The sequence below is a fragment of the Coregonus lavaretus genome, assembly GCF_964263955.1.
Source record: "Coregonus lavaretus genome assembly, chromosome: 2".
NCBI lineage: Eukaryota > Metazoa > Chordata > Actinopteri > Salmoniformes > Salmonidae > Coregonus > Coregonus lavaretus.
The window spans coordinates 7,824,611-7,843,947 of record NC_139989.1 but is presented as its reverse complement, the minus strand read 5'-3'; the positions used below and the strand labels follow the sequence as shown (position 1 = coordinate 7,843,947).

General features: G+C 43.9%; 1 protein-coding gene across 1 annotated transcript in view; it reads left to right on the top strand.

Moving 5' to 3' along the window:
• LOC311099966 (receptor-type tyrosine-protein phosphatase mu-like) overlaps positions 1-18,111 on the top strand; it is a gene marked incomplete at its 5' end in the record, with an annotated part of 135,228 nt that extends 117,117 nt beyond the window's left edge. The window contains 10 exons of the mRNA XM_084140689.1: positions 4,113-4,229; positions 7,853-8,007; positions 8,688-8,823; positions 10,718-10,867; positions 11,014-11,187; positions 12,317-12,448; positions 14,687-14,812; positions 14,953-15,116; positions 17,306-17,441; positions 17,828-18,111. Of these exons, the coding sequence (XP_083996815.1) occupies positions 4,113-4,229; positions 7,853-8,007; positions 8,688-8,823; positions 10,718-10,867; positions 11,014-11,187; positions 12,317-12,448; positions 14,687-14,812; positions 14,953-15,116; positions 17,306-17,441; positions 17,828-17,881 (1,344 nt within the window). The 3' untranslated portion in view covers positions 17,882-18,111. The remainder of the gene's footprint in view (positions 1-4,112; positions 4,230-7,852; positions 8,008-8,687; positions 8,824-10,717; positions 10,868-11,013; positions 11,188-12,316; positions 12,449-14,686; positions 14,813-14,952; positions 15,117-17,305; positions 17,442-17,827) is intronic.
• Positions 18,112-19,337: the final 1,226 nt, after the last annotated feature.

Here is a 19,337-nt window from a genome sequence, read left to right as displayed (position 1 = left end):
GGATCATGTACTTAATCCAAGTTCCTCTCAGAACGGTCACCTGCTAACCTTACATGCTTACCCAGTGTGGCACCTCTAATGAACTCCTAAGGATGCAGCACACAACACTAGAGAGAATGGAAGTAGAACTAGTTTGACAAAGCCGTATTAGTCTCTGTGGTGGTAGGTATAAGAAAACGAGTCAGATCGTGGTTGAAGTTCCAGATAGCTCTCCTAGATTGGCATCCTTTAAAGAGGCACTATGCAGAAATCGCTCTGCCATTTCCTGGTTGCTAAAATTCTAATAGTTAGCCTAATTTCAGTTTGTGACAAAACAAGCAGTCATTGTGTAGAGAATCATTGTGCCATCTAAACCGCTGTGAAATATATTTTCCATAACCATCAATATTGTATTTTCAGCTGTTTGAAGCTGGTGTACAAAACCGGAAGTAACAGACGCAAAAACAAAACTTAAGAACAGGAAGCATTGAAATAGCGCACATAGAACAGATTTACAGCTTCTTAGACTTGCTTTCAATGACAATGAAAGATCAATAACTCAAATGTCTATGTGAATTTGGTCGGTTTGCCAAAAATATACATATTGTAGCTTTAAGCTCTTGTCTGGGCTTCCCACAAGAAGGAAATCACATGGACACAGAGATCTGAAATTCTTTAGGCTACTAGTTATGAGTCCTTGAATAGAAACATGGGATCATCTTAAAATCAGCTCCAATGACATTGAGATTCCTCTTAAAGGCTATATCAAGAAACAAGGCCTAATAGGAGCTGTAGAGGACCTGTGGAAGCATATTCATGCAACCTACTTTAGAAAATGCCTCGATTCGGTCTTATGTAGCAAAATTAGAAATTGTGTTTTTTACATTGGATAAAAGTAGAGTCTCAGAGCTAGAAAATTGTATATCATACACTGCAGTTGAGGAACAATGGGAAAGTAATTCTGCTTTGAAAGTTGATAAACTTGTAACCTCACTTTTGAGAAAATGGCCCTTAAATGTTTTGGTACACCTACTGGAGAGCTCTTCTTTGTCTACACCCATTCAGCATCGTTCATATCCTCTTAAGCATTAGCCCCACCCATCTCTTCACATGTGTGGTAAACACACACTATATCAAATAAAATCTAAGTATTTGTCACATGCACAGGATACAGAAGGTGTAAACGGTACAGTGAAGTGGTTACTTGCATAGTAGCAATATCAATAACAGAAAGGGTCCAGAAAAAAAATATTTTATCATTATTAGATGAAGCTTACCCGACACACTTGTCGAAATTGATGGGTCATGCGAGCCAGCAAGCTAAGGTTTGCTAGCTAACTAACAGTACGCTTTAACTTGCAATAAAAACGACTTTCTGACAAAATTAGAAACTTATATATGAAAGTGTAGCTAGACTCTTACCCGTATACATGTATGAACACTTCACGGCAGACTGGAACTATTTAACTCTGTTTTGTTTGTAGCTACATCTTGTTTGGCCAGCATTGTGTCAAGTCACTCCGGTTCACACTGACCGTGACGTGTGCAGAAAGTAGCCCATCACTTTTTCCAACTGATCTGTCGATCGCACCTGCTAAATTCAGGGCATCAATGTTGTTGAGAAAAGTAGCAAAACTTTTGTAGTTCTCGATGGCTAACGTTATATCTTTCAAAAACAGTGCGGTAGAAAAGACTGTCAACACACACTGAACAGCTCACGTTATAGACAGAAGCATGCTACATGGCAGACCAATCCAAACTCATCTCCCGGTATGTCCAGCTCGTCCATTATCTCAGCCAATCATGGCTAGCGGGAAGGTTCCTGTCTTTTTCCATGACTAAACCAAATAGGCTCATAATTTAACAATTGTATTTGTATTTATGGATGGAATACAAGTTTGTTATTAAGGCACATGAAAGTTCACATGTTCCAGAAAGCATTTCTGCCAAAAAACGTATTTTGATAAAAAAAATAATGTTTACGTTCAAATGCCGCTCCTGTGAAGTAGTGACTTGCGACATACGCCTAGTTTCCTGAAACAAGTCAAAAATGTCCTCCAAGATCTGAATGGAGCGCCAAGTCTAGGTCCAAAAGGCTTCTTAACAACTTCTACTCCTGAACAGCTAATCATGGCTACCCGGACTATTTGCATTATTTTTTACTTATCTATTTTTTACTTCTCTTATTTTTCTTAAAATTGCATTGTTGGTTAAGTGCTTGTAAGTAAGCATTTCACTGTAAGGTCTACACCTGTTGTATTCGGCGCATGTGGCAAATAAAATTTGATTTGATTTGGAGAAATGTACCAACTACATGTAATTTGAGCAGCCCAGTACTGTAAAGACATGATATACAAAACTACAGTACACCATTATAAACCATGTATTACAATCGTTCATGCTCAAGACCGATTATCAAATCAAACCACAAAATGGTTTGTCACAATGGTACTTCCATCATACCGTAACATACAAGACTAACTCACTAATGTGTGTGTGAATGGAAGTACGGTCTCTCTAACATCTCTTTATATTCTTATTTAAAGGTCCAATGCAGATGTTTCTATCTCGATTTGCTCATTATGACCAGTTGAAAAGTCTAAATACTTTGATAAGGTATATGTGTGTCTTTTTTTTATACCAAGGAAGCCACCAGGGAGAACCCTACCTCTTGGAATCACTAATAATATTATTCTATATTGGTCTCTCCATGATCAACACTGTCACAGAAGACAGATAGGAATACATTTCTGAGTGCCGCCACCATTTAAGAAAACAGAGATCCCTATCGCAGTTAAACAATGTTTTCCGGTCCTTTCCAGAGAAGCAACTATAATTGCTTCCAGTGCTGACAGCTAGCGTGACTAAGGCGGAGCTGTGGGAGAGTAATGTACGCGGCCATTAAAACACAATTATATCACCAATTAGATCCCCCCCTAATTACACTATCACAAAGGAGACAGCAGGGGAGGGGAGAGGATGGGGGGAGGAAGAGGGAGGTAGGGAGGGAAAAGAGGACAGACAGATGGAGAGGAAGAGACGGAGAAATGGAGAAGAGGATAAGGAGAGGACGGAGGGAGGGAGCGAGGGAACAGAGAGAGAGCGGGAGAGAGAGGATACCGTCAGAAAAGCAAAGACAGAAAAAACTCAAATGGAGACTGTGAAGAAGAGGCTTAAACTTTAGTTGAATTTCATTCATTGTTCAATTGCCAAATTAAAGAAGTAACTTCCGCTGTGTACCAAATAAGCCTAAATGCTTTTACACCTCTTACTGTGGGGGAGGGGCTAGATAAGTGAGGTGGTGCCATCACAGAATCTGCGCTGTGTGACTTCTGGTGACCCCAGGGTTCACAACCTCTTAATGAGGAAAGAGCCCAGTGGTGCAGTATGGGTAATTAGAGCTGGGACATTGAGCACCTGCTCTAACAAAGAGGAGGGCCACCTGCCTGTCGCTATATGGGACAGCACCAAGATGTCACTCACTGGCTGCGTCTCAAATGGCACTCTAGGGTGCCAAAGTAGTGCGCTATACAGGGAATATGGTGCCATTTCAGACAAACAATAATTTCACAAGCTGACATGACCTTCTCAGACCTTTCATCTTGTCCATTGGGAGTCGTACGCCACACTGTTGGATGGTTGAAGCCCAGTTTTAAGTGATGATAAAGTTGTGTGTGATAGTGGTCAAACCAGACTGTGTAGTGGTTGCGATCTAAAAGGAGTGGGTTGTCTGTATGTTCTGTGATTGAGGTGAACCTGTAATGTCGAGGCGACAACGCTTTTTCATCAGAATTCACTAAGAGAGCAGAATTATATTACGGAACTTTAATGAAAAAAGAGCATTAAACCTTTGAGTTGACTCACAAATTAACAACATGTTGTCCCACTACCCCTTACACAATAGACTATCTTCAGTAACATGTACACATTCTCATCCCAACGCTCACTAACTCACCCCACAAGTCAGTACATAAAGTTCCAAACCAGGCAAAAACGTCTCAGGCAGGTTTTCACCTTGAGCATGCATGCATCTTGTTGTTCTTTCAAGTGTGTTGTGGACGGAGGTTGTTGCCAAGCCACTATACTGCAGTCAGGTCATCCCATTACACCTTGTGTCCCCTCGGTCCCCTCAGGTGAAGTGCTGTAAGTACTGGCCTGACGATACTGAGATCTACAGGGACATGAAGGTGACTCTCATCGAGACCCAGCTGCTGTCAGAGTACGTCATCAGGACCTTCGCCGTGGAAAAGGTACGGACAATCCAAGTGATCATGGTATTGGAAGTCATTAATTGCATTGTATTGTAGTGTATTGTTATTGTTTTCCATTGTATGTATTATAGATAAAGCAACATGTAAAGTGTTGGTCCCATGTTTCATGAGCTGAAATAAAAGATCCCAGAAATATTCCATACACACCAAAAGCTTATTTCTCTAATATTTTGTGCACAAATTTGTTTACATCCCTGTTAATGAGCATTTCTCCTTTGCCAAGATAATCCATCCACCTGAAAGGTGTGGCATATCAGAAGCTGATTAAACAGTATGATCATTACACAGGTGCACCTTGTGCTGGAGACAATAAAAGACCACTCTGAAAAGTGCAGTTTTGTCACACAACACAATGCCACAGATGTCTCAAATTTTGAGGGAGCGTGCAATTGGCATGCTGACTGCAGGAATGTCCACCAGAGCTGTTGCCAGATAATTGAATGTTAATTTCTCTACCATAAGCCGCCTCCAACATCGTTTTAGAGAATTTGGCAGTATGTCCAACCGGCCTCACAACCGCAGACCACTTGTAACCACGCCAGCCCAGGACCTCCACATCCGGCTTCTTCACCTGCGGGATCATCTGAGCTATCGACAATGAACACCATTGCATTTTATTGATGGCAATTTCAATGCACAGAGATATCGTGACAAGATCCTGAGGCCCATTGTCATGCCATTCATCCGCTGCCATCACCTCATGTTTCAGCATGATAATGCACGGCCCCATGTCGCATTGATCTGTACACAATTCCTGGAAGCTGAACATTTCCCAGTTCTTCCATGGCCTGCATACTCACCAGACATGTCACCCATTGAGCATGTTTGGGATGCTCTGGATCGACGTGAATGACAGCGTGTTCCAGTTCCCGACAATATCCAGCAACTTCGCACAGCCATTGAAGAGGAGTGGTACAACATTCCACAGGCCAAAATCAACAGCCTGATCAACTCTATGCGAAGGAGATGTTGCGCTGCATGAGGCAAATGGTGGTCACACCAGATACTGACTGATTTTCTGATCCACGCCCTCCCCTACCTTTTTTAAAGGTATCTGTGACCAACAGATGCATATTTTTATTCCCAGTCATGTGAAATCCATAGATGTAGGGCCTAATGAATTTATTTTAATTGACTGATTTCCTTATACGAACTGTAACTCCCACCTAGGCAATAAACGGAGGCCATTTTTCTCAGAACACTCACCACGCATTGGCTATCACTGCCTTAACGCTATTCATACCAGTCACCGTCATGTATAGTGAGGGGGGAAAAGTATTTGATCCCCTGCTGATTTTGTACGTTTGCCCACTGACAAAGAAATGATCAGTCTATAATTTTTAATGGTAGGTTTATTTGAACAGTGAGAGACAGAATAACAACAACAAAATCCAGAAAAACGCATGTCAAAAATGTTATAAATTGATTTGCATTTTAATGAGGGAAATAAGTATTTGACCCCCTCTCAATCAGAAAGATTTCTGGCTCCCAGGTGTCTTTTATACAGGTAACGAGCTGAGATTAGGAGCACACTCTTAAAGGGAGTGTTCCTAATCTCAGCTTGTTACCTGTATAAAAGAAACCTGTCCACAGAAGCGATCAATCAATCAGATTCCAAACTCTCCACCATGGCCAAGACCAAAGAGCTCTCCAAGGATGTCAGGGACAAGATTGTAGACCTACACAAGGCTGGAATGGGCTACAAGACCATCGCCAAGCAGCTTGGTGAGAAGGTGACAACAGTTGGTGCGACTATTCACAAATGGAAGAAACACAAAATAACTGTCAATCTCCCTCGGCCTGGGGCTCCATGCAAGATCTCACCTCGTGGAGTTGCAATGATCATGAGAACGGTGAGGAATCAGCCCAGAACTACACGGGAGGATCTTGTCAAAGATCTCAAGGCAGCTGGGACCATAGTCACCAAGAAAACAATTGGTAACACACTACGCCGTGAAGGACTGAAATTCTGCAGCGCCCGCAAGGTCCCCCTGCTCAAGAAAGCACATATACAGGACCGTCTGAAGTTTGCCAATGAACATCTGAATGATTCAGAGGAGAACTGGGTGAAAGTGTTGTGGTCAGATGAGACCAAAATCGAGCTCTTTGGCATCAACTCAACTCGCCGTGTTTGGAGGAGGAGGAATGCTGCCTATGACCCCAAGAACACCATCCCCACCGTCAAACATGGAGGTGGAAACATTATGCTTTGGGGGTGTTTTTCTGCTAAGAGGACAGGACAACTTCACCGCATCAAAGGGACGATGGACGGGGCCATGTACCGTCAAATCTTGGGTGAGAACCTCCTTCCCTCAGCCAGGGCATTGAAAATGGGTCGTGGATGGGTATTCCAGCATGACAATGACCCAAAACACACGGCCAAGGCAACAAAGAAGTGGCTCAAGAATAAGCACATTAAGGTCCTGGAGTGGCCTAGCCAGTCTCCAGACCTTAATCCCATAGAAAATCTGTGGAGGGAGCTGAAGGTTTGAGTTGCCAAACGTCAGCCTCGAAACCTTAATGACTTGGAGAAGATCTGCAAAGAGGAGTGGGACAAAATCCCTCCTGAGATGTGTGCAAACCTGGTGGCCAACTACAAGAAACGTCTGACCTCTGTGATTGCCAACAGGGGTTTTGCCACCAAGTACTAAGTCATGTTTTGCAGAGGCGTCAAATACTTATTTCCCTCATTAAAATGCAAATCAATTTATAAAATTTTTGACATGCGATTTTCTGGATTTTTTTGTTGTTATTCAGTCTCTCACTGTTCAAATAAACCTACCATTAAAATGTTAGACTGATCATTTCTTTGTCAGTGGGAAAACATACAAAATCAGCAGGGGATCAAATACTTTTTTCCCTCACTGTATTTCCTATATTACCTCACTTTCAGAGAAGGGGTTTCCTGGTTGTTTTGTGTTCAGACATGCTAGCTACTATATTCCACCCCTGGACAGAGCTTCATTTACTCACCTCCCAACTACTTTACTGAGGGTTCTTAGATACTTCCTCTATAATAGGTCCATCTGTCTTTCAGAATGCCTGTCTGTCTGTATAGTAGCTATTTTGTATGTGTTTCTCATCCTATTGTACTCAGGGCTGCTACCAGGCCTTTCTGCTTTGCCACTTCTTCTATCCCCCTGTGCTTTTAAGCTGTGAATATTTCCCCTGCCGTGTGTGTGTGTTCATGAGTGCTCAAGGCTCTCAGACTGGTGTCCGCCCTGCTGTCTGTATCCAGCCTGCTTGCTATGTGTGTGAATCACCACTCTCCTCCAGCTGTTCTTCTCCTCTTTCCATCCCCCCAGAGATAGGCTTTGTCATCCCTGCTTTATCTACTTTAGTGTTTTGATCAAGAACAAGATCAAAACACAACTTTGATCACGAAAAACAGCTAACTTTAAAGTGCTTAGAGGGAGGAGGAGGGGAGGAGAGGAGAGGAGGGGAGGGAGAGAGAGCTGCTGCTCAAAGTTAAAAAGCTCTGGGTCTGTTTGGGTGTGGGTCAGAATTCCAAGCATCTGTACGACCTCTATGATGTTTGTGTCCTTGGTTCTTGTGAATCCAAACAAAGTAATCAACTGTATCTTTCTGTCTTCCCTCTCCAGAGGGGAGCCCATGAGATCCGGGAGATCCGTCAGTTCCACTTCACGGGCTGGCCGGACCACGGGGTGCCCTACCACGCCACCGGCCTGCTGGGCTTCGTACGCAGGGTCAAGTCCAAGACCCCTGCCAACGCCGGTCCCATGGTGGTCCACTGCAGGTCAGACACACACTCACACTGTGGCTGCTGGCTGTCTGTATAGATCTCTACCTTTCTCTCTTTTGTTTTCTCTCTTCTCTCTTTCCATCTCTCTCTCGTTCCTCTCTCTCTCTCGTTCCTCTCTCTCTCTCTCTCTCTCGTTCCTCTCTCTCTCTCTCTCTCGTTCCTCTCTCTCTCTCTCTCTCTCTCTCGTTTCTCTCTCTCTCTCTCTCGTTCCTCTCTCTCTCTCTCGTTCCTCTCTCTCTCTCTCTCTCTCGTCTCTCTCTCTCTCTCTCTCTCTCTCTCTCTCTCTCTCTCTCTCTCTCTCTCTCTCTCTCTCTCTCTCTCTCTCTCTCTCTCTCTCTCTCTCTCTCTCTCTCTCTCTCTCTCTCTCTCTCTCTCTCTCTCTCTCTCTCTCTCTCTCTCATATTATCTTCATCTGGTATGACTCAAAGAAGTTCATAATGGATATTAGTAAAGTAATCTCACTCCCAACAGCCACAAGTGAGATCAGCCACACTAAATAAAATAGATCTGCTATTGTCAGCCACACCCACAACTGTTTAGACTCTCATGTACAATCTGTCCTGATGTTTTCCAGCCAAATAGTCCCCGATCATTTGGGAACCGGGGCTTTGCTATGAAGAGTGTGTGTTGTGCTCTGGTTCTCACGCTGTGTGTGTGTGTGCGTGCGTCATCAGTGCGGGGGCGGGCAGGACCGGCTGTTTCATCGTGATTGACATCATGCTGGACATGGCTGAGAGAGAGGGTGTGGTCGACATCTACAACTGTGTGAGAGAGTTGCGCTCAAGAAGGGTTAATATGGTCCAGACAGAGGTAAGAATGACATTGTCCCCGCTCCAATCCAAACACACAGAGAGAGAGAGAAACACACACAGAGACGTGCACACACACATACACAAACAGACACACATGTAACAGTGTTGCTTCGGTCCCTCTCCTCGCCCCTACCTGGGCTTGAACCAGGGACCCTCTGCACACATCGACAACAGTCACCCTCGAAGCACCGTTAACCGTCGCTCCACAAAAGCAGCGGCCCTTGCAGCGCAAGGGAAACAACTACTTCAAGGTCTCAGAGCGAGTGACGTCACCGATTGAAACACTACTAGCGCGCCATTTCACACCGGTTACACTCACACACACCGCTACATGACCCTGCTCCAAGTGTCCCCACTCAATTCCACTGTACACAATCCCAAACACACCACACACACTCACGCACACACACACAGTCTTGTATAACTAACTTTGTGGGGACACACAATTCATTCCCATTCAAAATCCTATTTTCCCTAACCCTAAACTTAACCTTAACCTGAAAACCTAACCCTATACCTAACCCTAGCCCTAACACTAATTCTAACCTTAACCCTAAACCCCACAAGTACAGTTAAACACGTCACACACATACAGACGTTCCCCAAACAGACGCATTTCATTCTGTCAATACATGATACACATGAAACCATGGACCCATACAGGACAGGGTGTGTATTCTCCAACACAATGTGACAGACTGTCTACAATTGTAGGATTCTTCTTTTGTATTTAAAATTCCATTGGCACAACCAATCCCAAACATCTGGCTAAACAGACTATGTGACACAATGATACTTGACAAGGAACATGAGCCAACTCATTAGCCCTGTGCAAATATTATTCAGCTCAGAGTAAAAATGCAACAGACTAGTGTTTGCTTTTAATTATAGTTAATAGTTGATGATTTAGAACAAATAGAAACATGCTAAAGTTCAAACTCCTAAATCCCAGACAATACTATATTAATGCACAATAAAAAAAAGTGTCTAATGCCATGCTGTATGCAAGCTTTACTTTGTTTGATTGACTTCCATTATATACTTTTAATTTATATAAACTGACAAATTGATAGCTCAAAAGCTATTCAAAGTTTTCTTGGAGGACATGCTGTATACATAGAAATGACATTCATCTCCCCATTACACAAAAAAGCCAGTTTGTGTCTTGTTGTGATATTTCCTAATAATTTGATGACAATTGTGTAGGCTGCAAATCCATTTCACCTCCAACTCCATATCCAAGGGCAGGAGTCTGACATCACAGTAGCCTAACCTGAAAACCACTGACCCTCTGCTCCCAAGGAATTTGTCAGAAGTGACAAGTCGAGACGTTTCTGAAATGTCACTTCATAAATGATTTATGTCAAGCCCGGGGCCTTTTTCCTGAGAGAAGGAGAGGAAGAGGGGGAGTATTGACATAGGAAAGGTCAATGGAAATGGTCACTTTGGAGGTGACACAGGTTGTGTCCCAAATAGCACCCTATTCCCTTATATAGTGCACTACTTACCTGGAGAAAGGAAGTCCACTACATAAGGAATAGGGTACCATTTGGCTCAGCCACAGTCTTAGGAAACACACAAGGGTTTAAACAACATGATAATAATACCCAGTCCCAACGTCTAACATCCAGGATTCTGTATTTCTTAAGACCAATTGGAAAACAGGATTGGATTAAGATCTGATTTGAATTGTCACCAAAAATGGTTTTTGGAACCGTGTCATGATCGACTTGACTTGAGTCAATCATGACTTTGGTTTGGTCATGTTTCTGTGTTACCTCAATGTATAGGTTACTATTGGTTGTCAATGTGAGCTCTTCCTGATGTGTGTCTAGGCGTAGCATACCTTTCTGTCCCTCACGATATCCTGTGCCCCGCTTTGTACCCTACAGGAGCAGTACGTGTTCATCCACGACGCCATCTTGGAGGCGTGTCTGTGCGGGGACACCACCATCCCAGCCAACCAGCTGCGATCGGTCTACTATGACATGAACCGCCTGGACCCCCAGACTAACTCCAGCCAGATCAAAGAGGAGTTCAGGGTACGTGGTGTGAGCATGCATTGTTCATCGTACATGCATACGTATATTGTATATTGGTGTACATAAATGCTCTTCACTCACCTCCAATTGTGCCTTGGAGTGTGTCTCTACCAGGCTCATATCCCCACTTCCCTCCCTCCCTCCAGACTCTGAACATGGTGACTCCTACGTTACGTGTGGAGGACTGCAGTATCGCCCTGCTCCCCAGGAACCACGAGAAGAACCGCTGCATGGACGTCCTTCCTCCCGACCGCTGTCTGCCATTCCTCATCACCATCGACGGAGAGAGCTCCAACTACATCAACGCCGCCCTCATGGATGTACGTCTCTCTCACACACACACGTGCACACACACACACGCACACACACTCATTCTCACACACACTCAAACTTAGGCACGCTCACTCGTAACCTTTTTAAATGACTTGCAGTGTCAGTCCATGTGCAAGTCATTGGATGTAAGTGTACTGCTGGAAAAGTGCTGAGTCAATAGTCAAACTGTTCTTTTTTTAATCATTGTGCTGAAATATGATGATGTAGATAGGTCAGTGTTCAATCACCGATCTACATAAAGGGCAGATTTGGCACTTTGAATGAAGAGCAAACTTTATTAGTGGGAGATTAGTGGCATATTGGCTGTCTGTGACATGACATCTTTATTGTGGAGAAAGGAGAGAGGGGGGAGTGGGAGAAAAAGACGCAGAGGGACCAAAGGGGAAGGAAGAGGGAGGAATTGGGGAATAGCGTAGAGGGAGACAGAAAGGGGAAGAAGGAAACAGATAGAGAGCGCGCAAGGGACAGCGGGCAACTCAGCAGTCCTGGGGCGTCCTGTGGTTTAAATAGCTGGTGTGTAAAAAGCCCATCCATCTCTATAATAATCACCCCACATTACTTAGCCAGCCATTTCCCAGCCAAACCTAAACAGTAGGGGGACAGTGTATCATGTTGATGAATGGTGCTTTTTCAGTGCTTCCACCAACAATTATGTCCTTATTGAAAATGATTAAAAAACAGATGGCTTTGGATGGATTTGTCCCATCGTCATGGAAATAACCAAAACCATCCATAATTGCAATTTGTTTTTTGTCGAACACAGCAGTATGGCTCAGTTTGGATTGGTTTTATGGAAATAATGTGTCATCAATTATACTCTTGCATATTTGATATATACAATAAGGATATAGTATGTGGTCGCAGTGTTGATAGTGGAATTCATTCAGAGCGATTATGAATATCTGGGCAGAATTACTTCCCCTGTACATGATTCCTCAAAAGCAAAATGGCCCACAGACCTCTTATACATACACCCTCACATAGTAGCCTGAACTTGATTGTGAGAATTCATTGCATTATGACTAAAGGTCTGGTGACATGTTCTTTATCTTAGTGACATAAATAATGGCTTTCTGTTCATTTTGTGGTTGCTGACTTTCTCTTCCTCCTCCACAGAGCTACAAGCAGCCGTCTGCGTTCATTGTTACCCAGCACCCCTTGCCCAACACGGTCAAAGACTTCTGGAGGCTGGTGCTGGACTACCACTGCACCTCCATAGTGATGCTCAACGACGTAGACCCAGCACAGGTAAGACTAACACACACACCTCCCATACACACACACACACAAGAGAGGCCAATCAAGTCAATCCAAACCATGCCAAGCCATGCAATCCTTTATCATACTATCAAAGACATTCCAGACTCCGTTATAGCCTAGTCATTAGTACATGATCATAGATAGATCTATACCAATAGGGTTGAAAGAGGGGAAGGGATCTGCCTCAAATGGCCTGGAGCCCTGTCTGTCAAAATGTTCAAAGGATAGCACGTGGCAGCATTTCCTAGCAACACCACCCAGCTTGGGTGGCTACAGTATCCTCTCATTTCCTATTCTGACTGTAGCCCGGCAACAAGTTCCACAGCTCCTATATACAGCTCTGGAAAAAATTAAGAGACCACTGCAAATGTTCCTTAAATCAGCATCTCTACATGTATGATAGCCATTCCATTCCAGTGTCTGTTGAATTCCAACACAGGCACACATTTTTCTACTGAATTAGGTACTGATTAGGTGATCACCTGAACCAAATGTTATTTAACAAGGAAAAGTATAAAATCCACTGCTGTGGTCATCACTATCCTCTTGCAATAGGACCAGCTGGATGGCAAAAACAGTGCTAATAGTACCTCAAAGGTAATATTAATCAAAAAATAACTATTGACCATGCCAAAAGAGTTGAAAAGGAAAGTTTTGAGTGAGGAAAAAAGGGTTCAATTCTGGCTTTACTGGCAGAGGGATACAGTGAGCGTCAGGTTGATTCCATCCTTAACATTTCAAAGACGGCGGTTCATAAGAACAAGGTCAAGCAGCAGACATTGGGGACAACAAAGCTGCAGAGGGCAAAAACGACTCTCTTCTGACCGGGATGACCGCCAACTCATTCAAATGTCACTCAACAACCGTAGGATGACATCAAGTGACGTACAAAAAGAATGGCAAACGGCAGCTGGGGTGAAGTGCACGGCGAGGACTGTTCGAAACAGGCTCCTAGGGGCAGGGCTGAAGTCGTGCAAAGCTAGATAAAAAGCCCTTCATCAATGAGAAGAAAAGAAGAGCCAGGCTGAGGTTTGCAAAATACCATAAGGATTGGACCATAGAGGACTGGAGTAAGGTCATCTTCTCTGATGAGTCCAATTTTCAGCTTTGCCCAACACCTGGTCGTCTAATGGTTAGACAGAGACCTGGAGAGGCCTACACAAGCCACAGTGTCTCGCACTCATTGTGAAATTTGGTGGAGGATCGGTGATGATCTGGGGGTGCTTCAGCAAGGCTGGAATCGGGCAGATTTGTCTTTGTGAAGGACGCATGAATCAAGCCACGTACAAGGTTGTCCTGGAAGAAAACGTACTTCCTTTTGCTCTGACATTGTTCCCCAACTCTGAGGATTGTTTTTTCCAGCAGGACAATGCGCCATGCCACACAGCCAGGTCAATCATGGTGTGGATGGAGGACCACCAGATCAAGACCCTGCCATGGCCAGCCCAATCTCCAGACCTGAACCCCATTGAAAACTTCTGGAATTTGACCAAGAGGAAGATGGATAGTCACAAGCCATCAAACAAAGCCGAGCTGCTTGTATTTTTGCGCCAGGAGTGGCATAAAGTCACCCAACATCAATGTGAAAGACTGGTGGAGAGCATGCCAAGACGCATGAAAGCTGTGATTGAAAATCAGGGTTATTCCACCAAATATTGATTTCTGAACTCTTCCTAAGTTAAAACATTAGTATTGTGTTGTTTAAAAATGAACATGAACTTATTTTCTTTGCATTATTCGAGGTCTGACAACACTGCATCTTTTTTGTTATTTTGACCAGTTGTCATTTTCTGCAAATAAATGCTCTAAATGACAATATTTTTATTTGGAATTTGGGAGAAATGTTGTCAGTAGTTTATAGAATAAAACAAAAAATTTAATTTCACCCAAACACATACCTATAAATAGTAAAACCAGAGAAACTTATATTTTTGCAGTGGTCTCTTAATTTTTTCCAGAGCTGTATATGGTGGAATGGCCTAGTTCATGTCTTTGTGTTTTCTTTCATCTGCTGTGGATGAGGAGGCTCAATAGAACAGGACAGTCAGGCGGTGTTTCACTGTCCTCAACTGTTGTTGGATTGTAGATGTTTTTGTGTATTTGAAGGCATGATCTTGAAAGGAAAATGACAGAATTGCAGTTATCAAAAGATCGGTGAATGTGAATGCCAACTCAATCAATAGGCTCTCATTCAATGTCTCATTTGAAATGTGTGTGTGTGTGCAGCTGTGTCCCCAGTACTGGCCGGAGAACGGAGTGCACCGCCACGGGCCCATCCAGGTGGAGTTTGTGTCAGCTGACCTGGAGGAGGACATCATCAGCAGGATATTCCGCGTCTACAACGCTGCACGGGTACGAGACAGAACACTGCACGCACACACACACTCCTGTTCCTACAGCTACTCTACTATAGCAGACATAGAGACATAGACATAGAGATATACACACACACACACACGGTAATGCTAACACGTCCATTTCTCTCTCTCCAGCCACAGGACGGGTATCGCATGGTGCAGCAGTTCCAGTTCCTGGGCTGGCCCATGTACCGGGACACCCCTGTGTCCAAGCGCTCCTTCCTCAAGCTCATCCGCCAGGTGGACAAGTGGCAGGAGGAGTATGACGGGGGAGAGGGACGCACCGTGGTGCACTGTCTGTAAGTACCTACCGGTCATGTCTCAGCCTACACCTAGTACTGGACAGGAGACCTTTACTAGCTCTGTACTTCCCAAGTGGGTGGAAAGAGTAGGGGGTTCTTTGGTATCTGATGTAACCCCCCCCCCCCCCCCCCCCCTCTAATTCGATACAACATGGCCGCCCAAAATGCCACCGGGGTCACAGTGACACTGGACCACTCCGATGGGACAGTGAGAAATGTCACTGTCCTCTTCTGATGGCGATCACATACACTAGCCATGGGGATGCAGTCCTCGTGGCACACCATCCTGCCTTCTGACAGCCTTCTGGAAACTGTGACATTTTGAAGGCCCACCAGACAGCGCTCAGTGCTCATACAAACACTAGCTGTCATCATAATGAACCATTCAAGCACAAAGCCATTTAAAGTTCCACGTCGTAATTCAAAAAAGAACAAAATAGCAGCCCTGCCACTTGGTTTGCTATAAAGCTCAGGGATGGGGCTGAACATATTCTTCAAGTATATATCATTAATTTAAAATAATCAAAAAACGGTTGACAATCTCAATCTCTCTATCTCAATATTTTACCCATTAGTCTGGCCCAAGTATACTATTTAACCGGACAAATCAGTGTGATATCACAGAATGAATGTGAATGTGCAATCCGTCCCAGGTGATCTCCACTCACTAAATAGGAGAAGTAGAGGAGAGAGGCTGCTGAATTACCACAGGGAGTAAATCAAATCAAATGAGCTTGTGGTTCCCAATGCTGCCCAGATTTTAATCTTAATGTCCCGGTGGGAGAGGCCTCTGGGTGGGTCTCTGCCTCAGCTCAATCTGCTCTTATCTCCAGCAGCTCTACTTTACTCAGATAGATGGAGGGGAGGAGAGGAGAGAGGGAAGCCGTGAGAGGCTCACTCGTTTCCTGAGGCTCTAGTTGAGTGGGAAATCGGAAAAAGATGGAGGGAGGGATGGTGGGAACGGAGGAGTGTATGTGTGGACAACAGGGTCATTGTTGATGTAATCTGTGGCTGGTGCTGTTTAACAGGGTTACTAGTTTGGTCTGTAAGCCAGAGAGTCCAAAATAATCATCCAGATACATGACTCTCATTAGAGTCTCCGAAGAGATTCCAATCGCCCCCGACCAGAGCGGCACACACACACACACACACACACGCTATAAACCAGAGACAAGCAGCACACACAATACACACACACTGAACGGAGCCAGCAGGGCCTGCTGCTAAACTAACGTCAGCAAGAAAACACTGCCCCCCCACCCACTCTCCAGTCACAGAGTCAATGTTTAGTCTCACAGAGCTCCCTCCCTGCATCCTCATGTCCAAACATCCATCGCAACCATCTCAACGTCTCTTGAGCTACACCCTTTTCCCTATATAGTGCACTACTTTTGACCAGGGCTCTATATAGGGAATAGGATGCCATTTTGGACACAGCCTCTGTTTCACCAGAACATTCTGGAAACATGCGTAAGGCCAGAGAAATATGGAGATTGACAGAGGTCAACTCCTGAGAGAGGCGACTCCTGCTAAGGAAAGAAGTGAATATGCGTCCACTGAACTCAAACTGCTTCCTCACTTTATGACGCCCTCCTCTTGCAACTCTTAAAAGCTCTTTGGCTTTCAAGACAGGGCTGGAAAGACCGTGAAGTTGCACATCTGGAAACGGTTCTGAGAAAGAGCAGCTTTTCATGAGGAGTTTACGAACTACTTAAGAGTGCCAGCTGTAGGCTATGTTCCACACTTGAGTGTCAGTTGGTAGCCAATACTGTGCAATGGTGGATTGACAGTAGTGTGGCGCCATCTATAGGGGGAAATCAAGAACAGCAAGCACAGGAAGAGATGCTGATACATTTAGCCAAGCTCTATGAAACATGTCATGAATCAACCACCATACATCACTGATAATGTTATTCATTCATGAAGCTTACAATTAATACCAAGCCAGCAGTTAAAATGTTTTATAACTTGTATGATTACAAAGGAATAAAAAACTGAAGATCATTTTAGGGCTCTAATGCTTAGCAATTCTGACCGTTTTTTATTGTCTGATATATGTAGATTTATATATGTATAATCATCAATATAATGTCTTGGTCTATTATCTAACCCTTTCTTTCTCTCTCTTTATCTCTCTCTCTCTCTCTCTCTCTCTCGCTCTCTCTCTCTCGCTCTCTCTCTCTCAGGAATGGTGGAGGACGCAGCGGGACGTTCTGTGCAATCAGTATCGTGTGCGAGATGCTCCGCCATCAGCGTTCGGTTGACGTGTTCCACGCGGTCAAAACGCTGAGGAACAACAAACCCAACATGGTCGACTTACTGGTAAGAACCGGTCCTGATCTAGGATCAGTTTTCTCTTTTAGATCATAAGGTATAACATTACATGGACCGGTGGGGGGCACTCCTACTCCTACTCTGAGAGCCTTTATGAAAACAGGCCCCCTAACCCTTATAGTGGTTTATTGGTCCTCACTACGAAGTCTACAGTTGGGTACTTCTGGGACAAGTTGGGTTGCCAAAGTCTATTAAACTTGACTCCAGAATTATTAAGTGATAGAAATTGCTGTTGACATTTACAATAAGGAGAAAATAGCCCTGTGATTGTGAATAACTCTGGCATTATAATGCATTAAAGGCCAAGTCAATGCAGCCACGTCTAGTCCAGTCACTGTCATTGATGATGTACTCTTCTTCCCATTCATCCACAGGATCAATACAAGTTCTGCTATGAGGTGGCACTGGAGTACTTGAATTCTGGTTAGCTGGACTGAAAGCTGCCCCCCCATCCGTCCTACCCCCTCCAAACCCCCACACCACAGCCCTCGCAGCTTACCTGGACTGAGTCTCTTAAACCTGAGTGAATGTTGCTTACTGGAGGATAGAACTGAACTGCTGAACAGGGTCGTCCCATCGCACCTCTACGGATTTAGGAAGAGGGGAGGAAAAAAGGTGGTTTGGAACCGGACGCTTTTGCACTGCCCCGCCCCTCCACCCCCTCCCCCAGTCTACGATGAAATGTCCCTGAACATGATTAACTTTACTCCGTCTCACCCCCCCCCCCCCCCCCCCCCCCCCCCCGCGCTTTGCTTTGTATGTTGAGTGGGATTGGTCTAGACAGCGCTACTGTACCCCCCTCCCCCCCAACCCCTCTCCTCTTTCTACTACACTGTGTTAAAGTATTTACCCTCATCCCGTCCCTCCCCCGTCCCTCAGAACAGCACCTGATCACTGAACAGGAGTTCACACTGATGTATTCTACTGCCCATATGTCACCCCCTCCCACCCCAACCCTAGTATTTTTTAAAGTTTCTTTATTTTTTCAACAAAAAAGCTCTCCTCTTGCCAGTGAATCCTGTTTATTGCCTTTTTAATCCTGATCGGATGATCAATGTCATTTCCATTTTTGTGGGGAATGCGATATAAGTGTAATGTTGATGATATGTTGTTTTTTATCCATGTTTTTAATTTCAATTGATACATTTTTTTTAACAATCTTTGTTAATATGATGAAGGTGTTTGACATATATAGCTAAAGTTGAACCGGCATTAAGAAAGAAAGCGAAATCTTAAATGTTTATGCTGCCATTGCTTTGGTCACTGAGTATCGTCGTATTGGCAGGAGGAAAAAACCGCTGTCCGGTACCATCCACACGCAAGCTTTTCATCACGTCAACAGATCCAAAGCTTAATTAATTGTGGTCATTATTGTTAATATTGTAAATATTATGAAGTTGGACAGACTATTTATTCATTGAGCGTTTTTGTGAAGCACATTGAGTGACAATCATGATTTTTTGGGGGGGTCATATTATTAAAAAAGAATTGGACTCTGCATAATGTTGACCAGATGTATTGTAAGCCTTTTATTTATCTTGTATGGAAAAAAACTACTCAAACTTACAAATACATACATATCTACTGATATACGTGTGTTTTTTGCGTGTTGTGCAGATTATTTTGTTCTTATACCCATTTTTAGCTAGCAGTGGCTGAAGTTTGTAGTGGCTGTTTAAAGAAATCTGAGCCATGGATTACAGTTTCTCCTGACTCAGACTACTTTCAGGGTAAGGAACCATCCAACATTGTTATAAAATACATAATTTATACTTTAAGGTTGAACTTTTTAAGGTATGTATGCCATGAGATAGTGTATGTTAGCAGTTGGTCTGATTTTTTAATTTTAGTCAACTTTTTGAAAAAAACATTTACTGATCATGA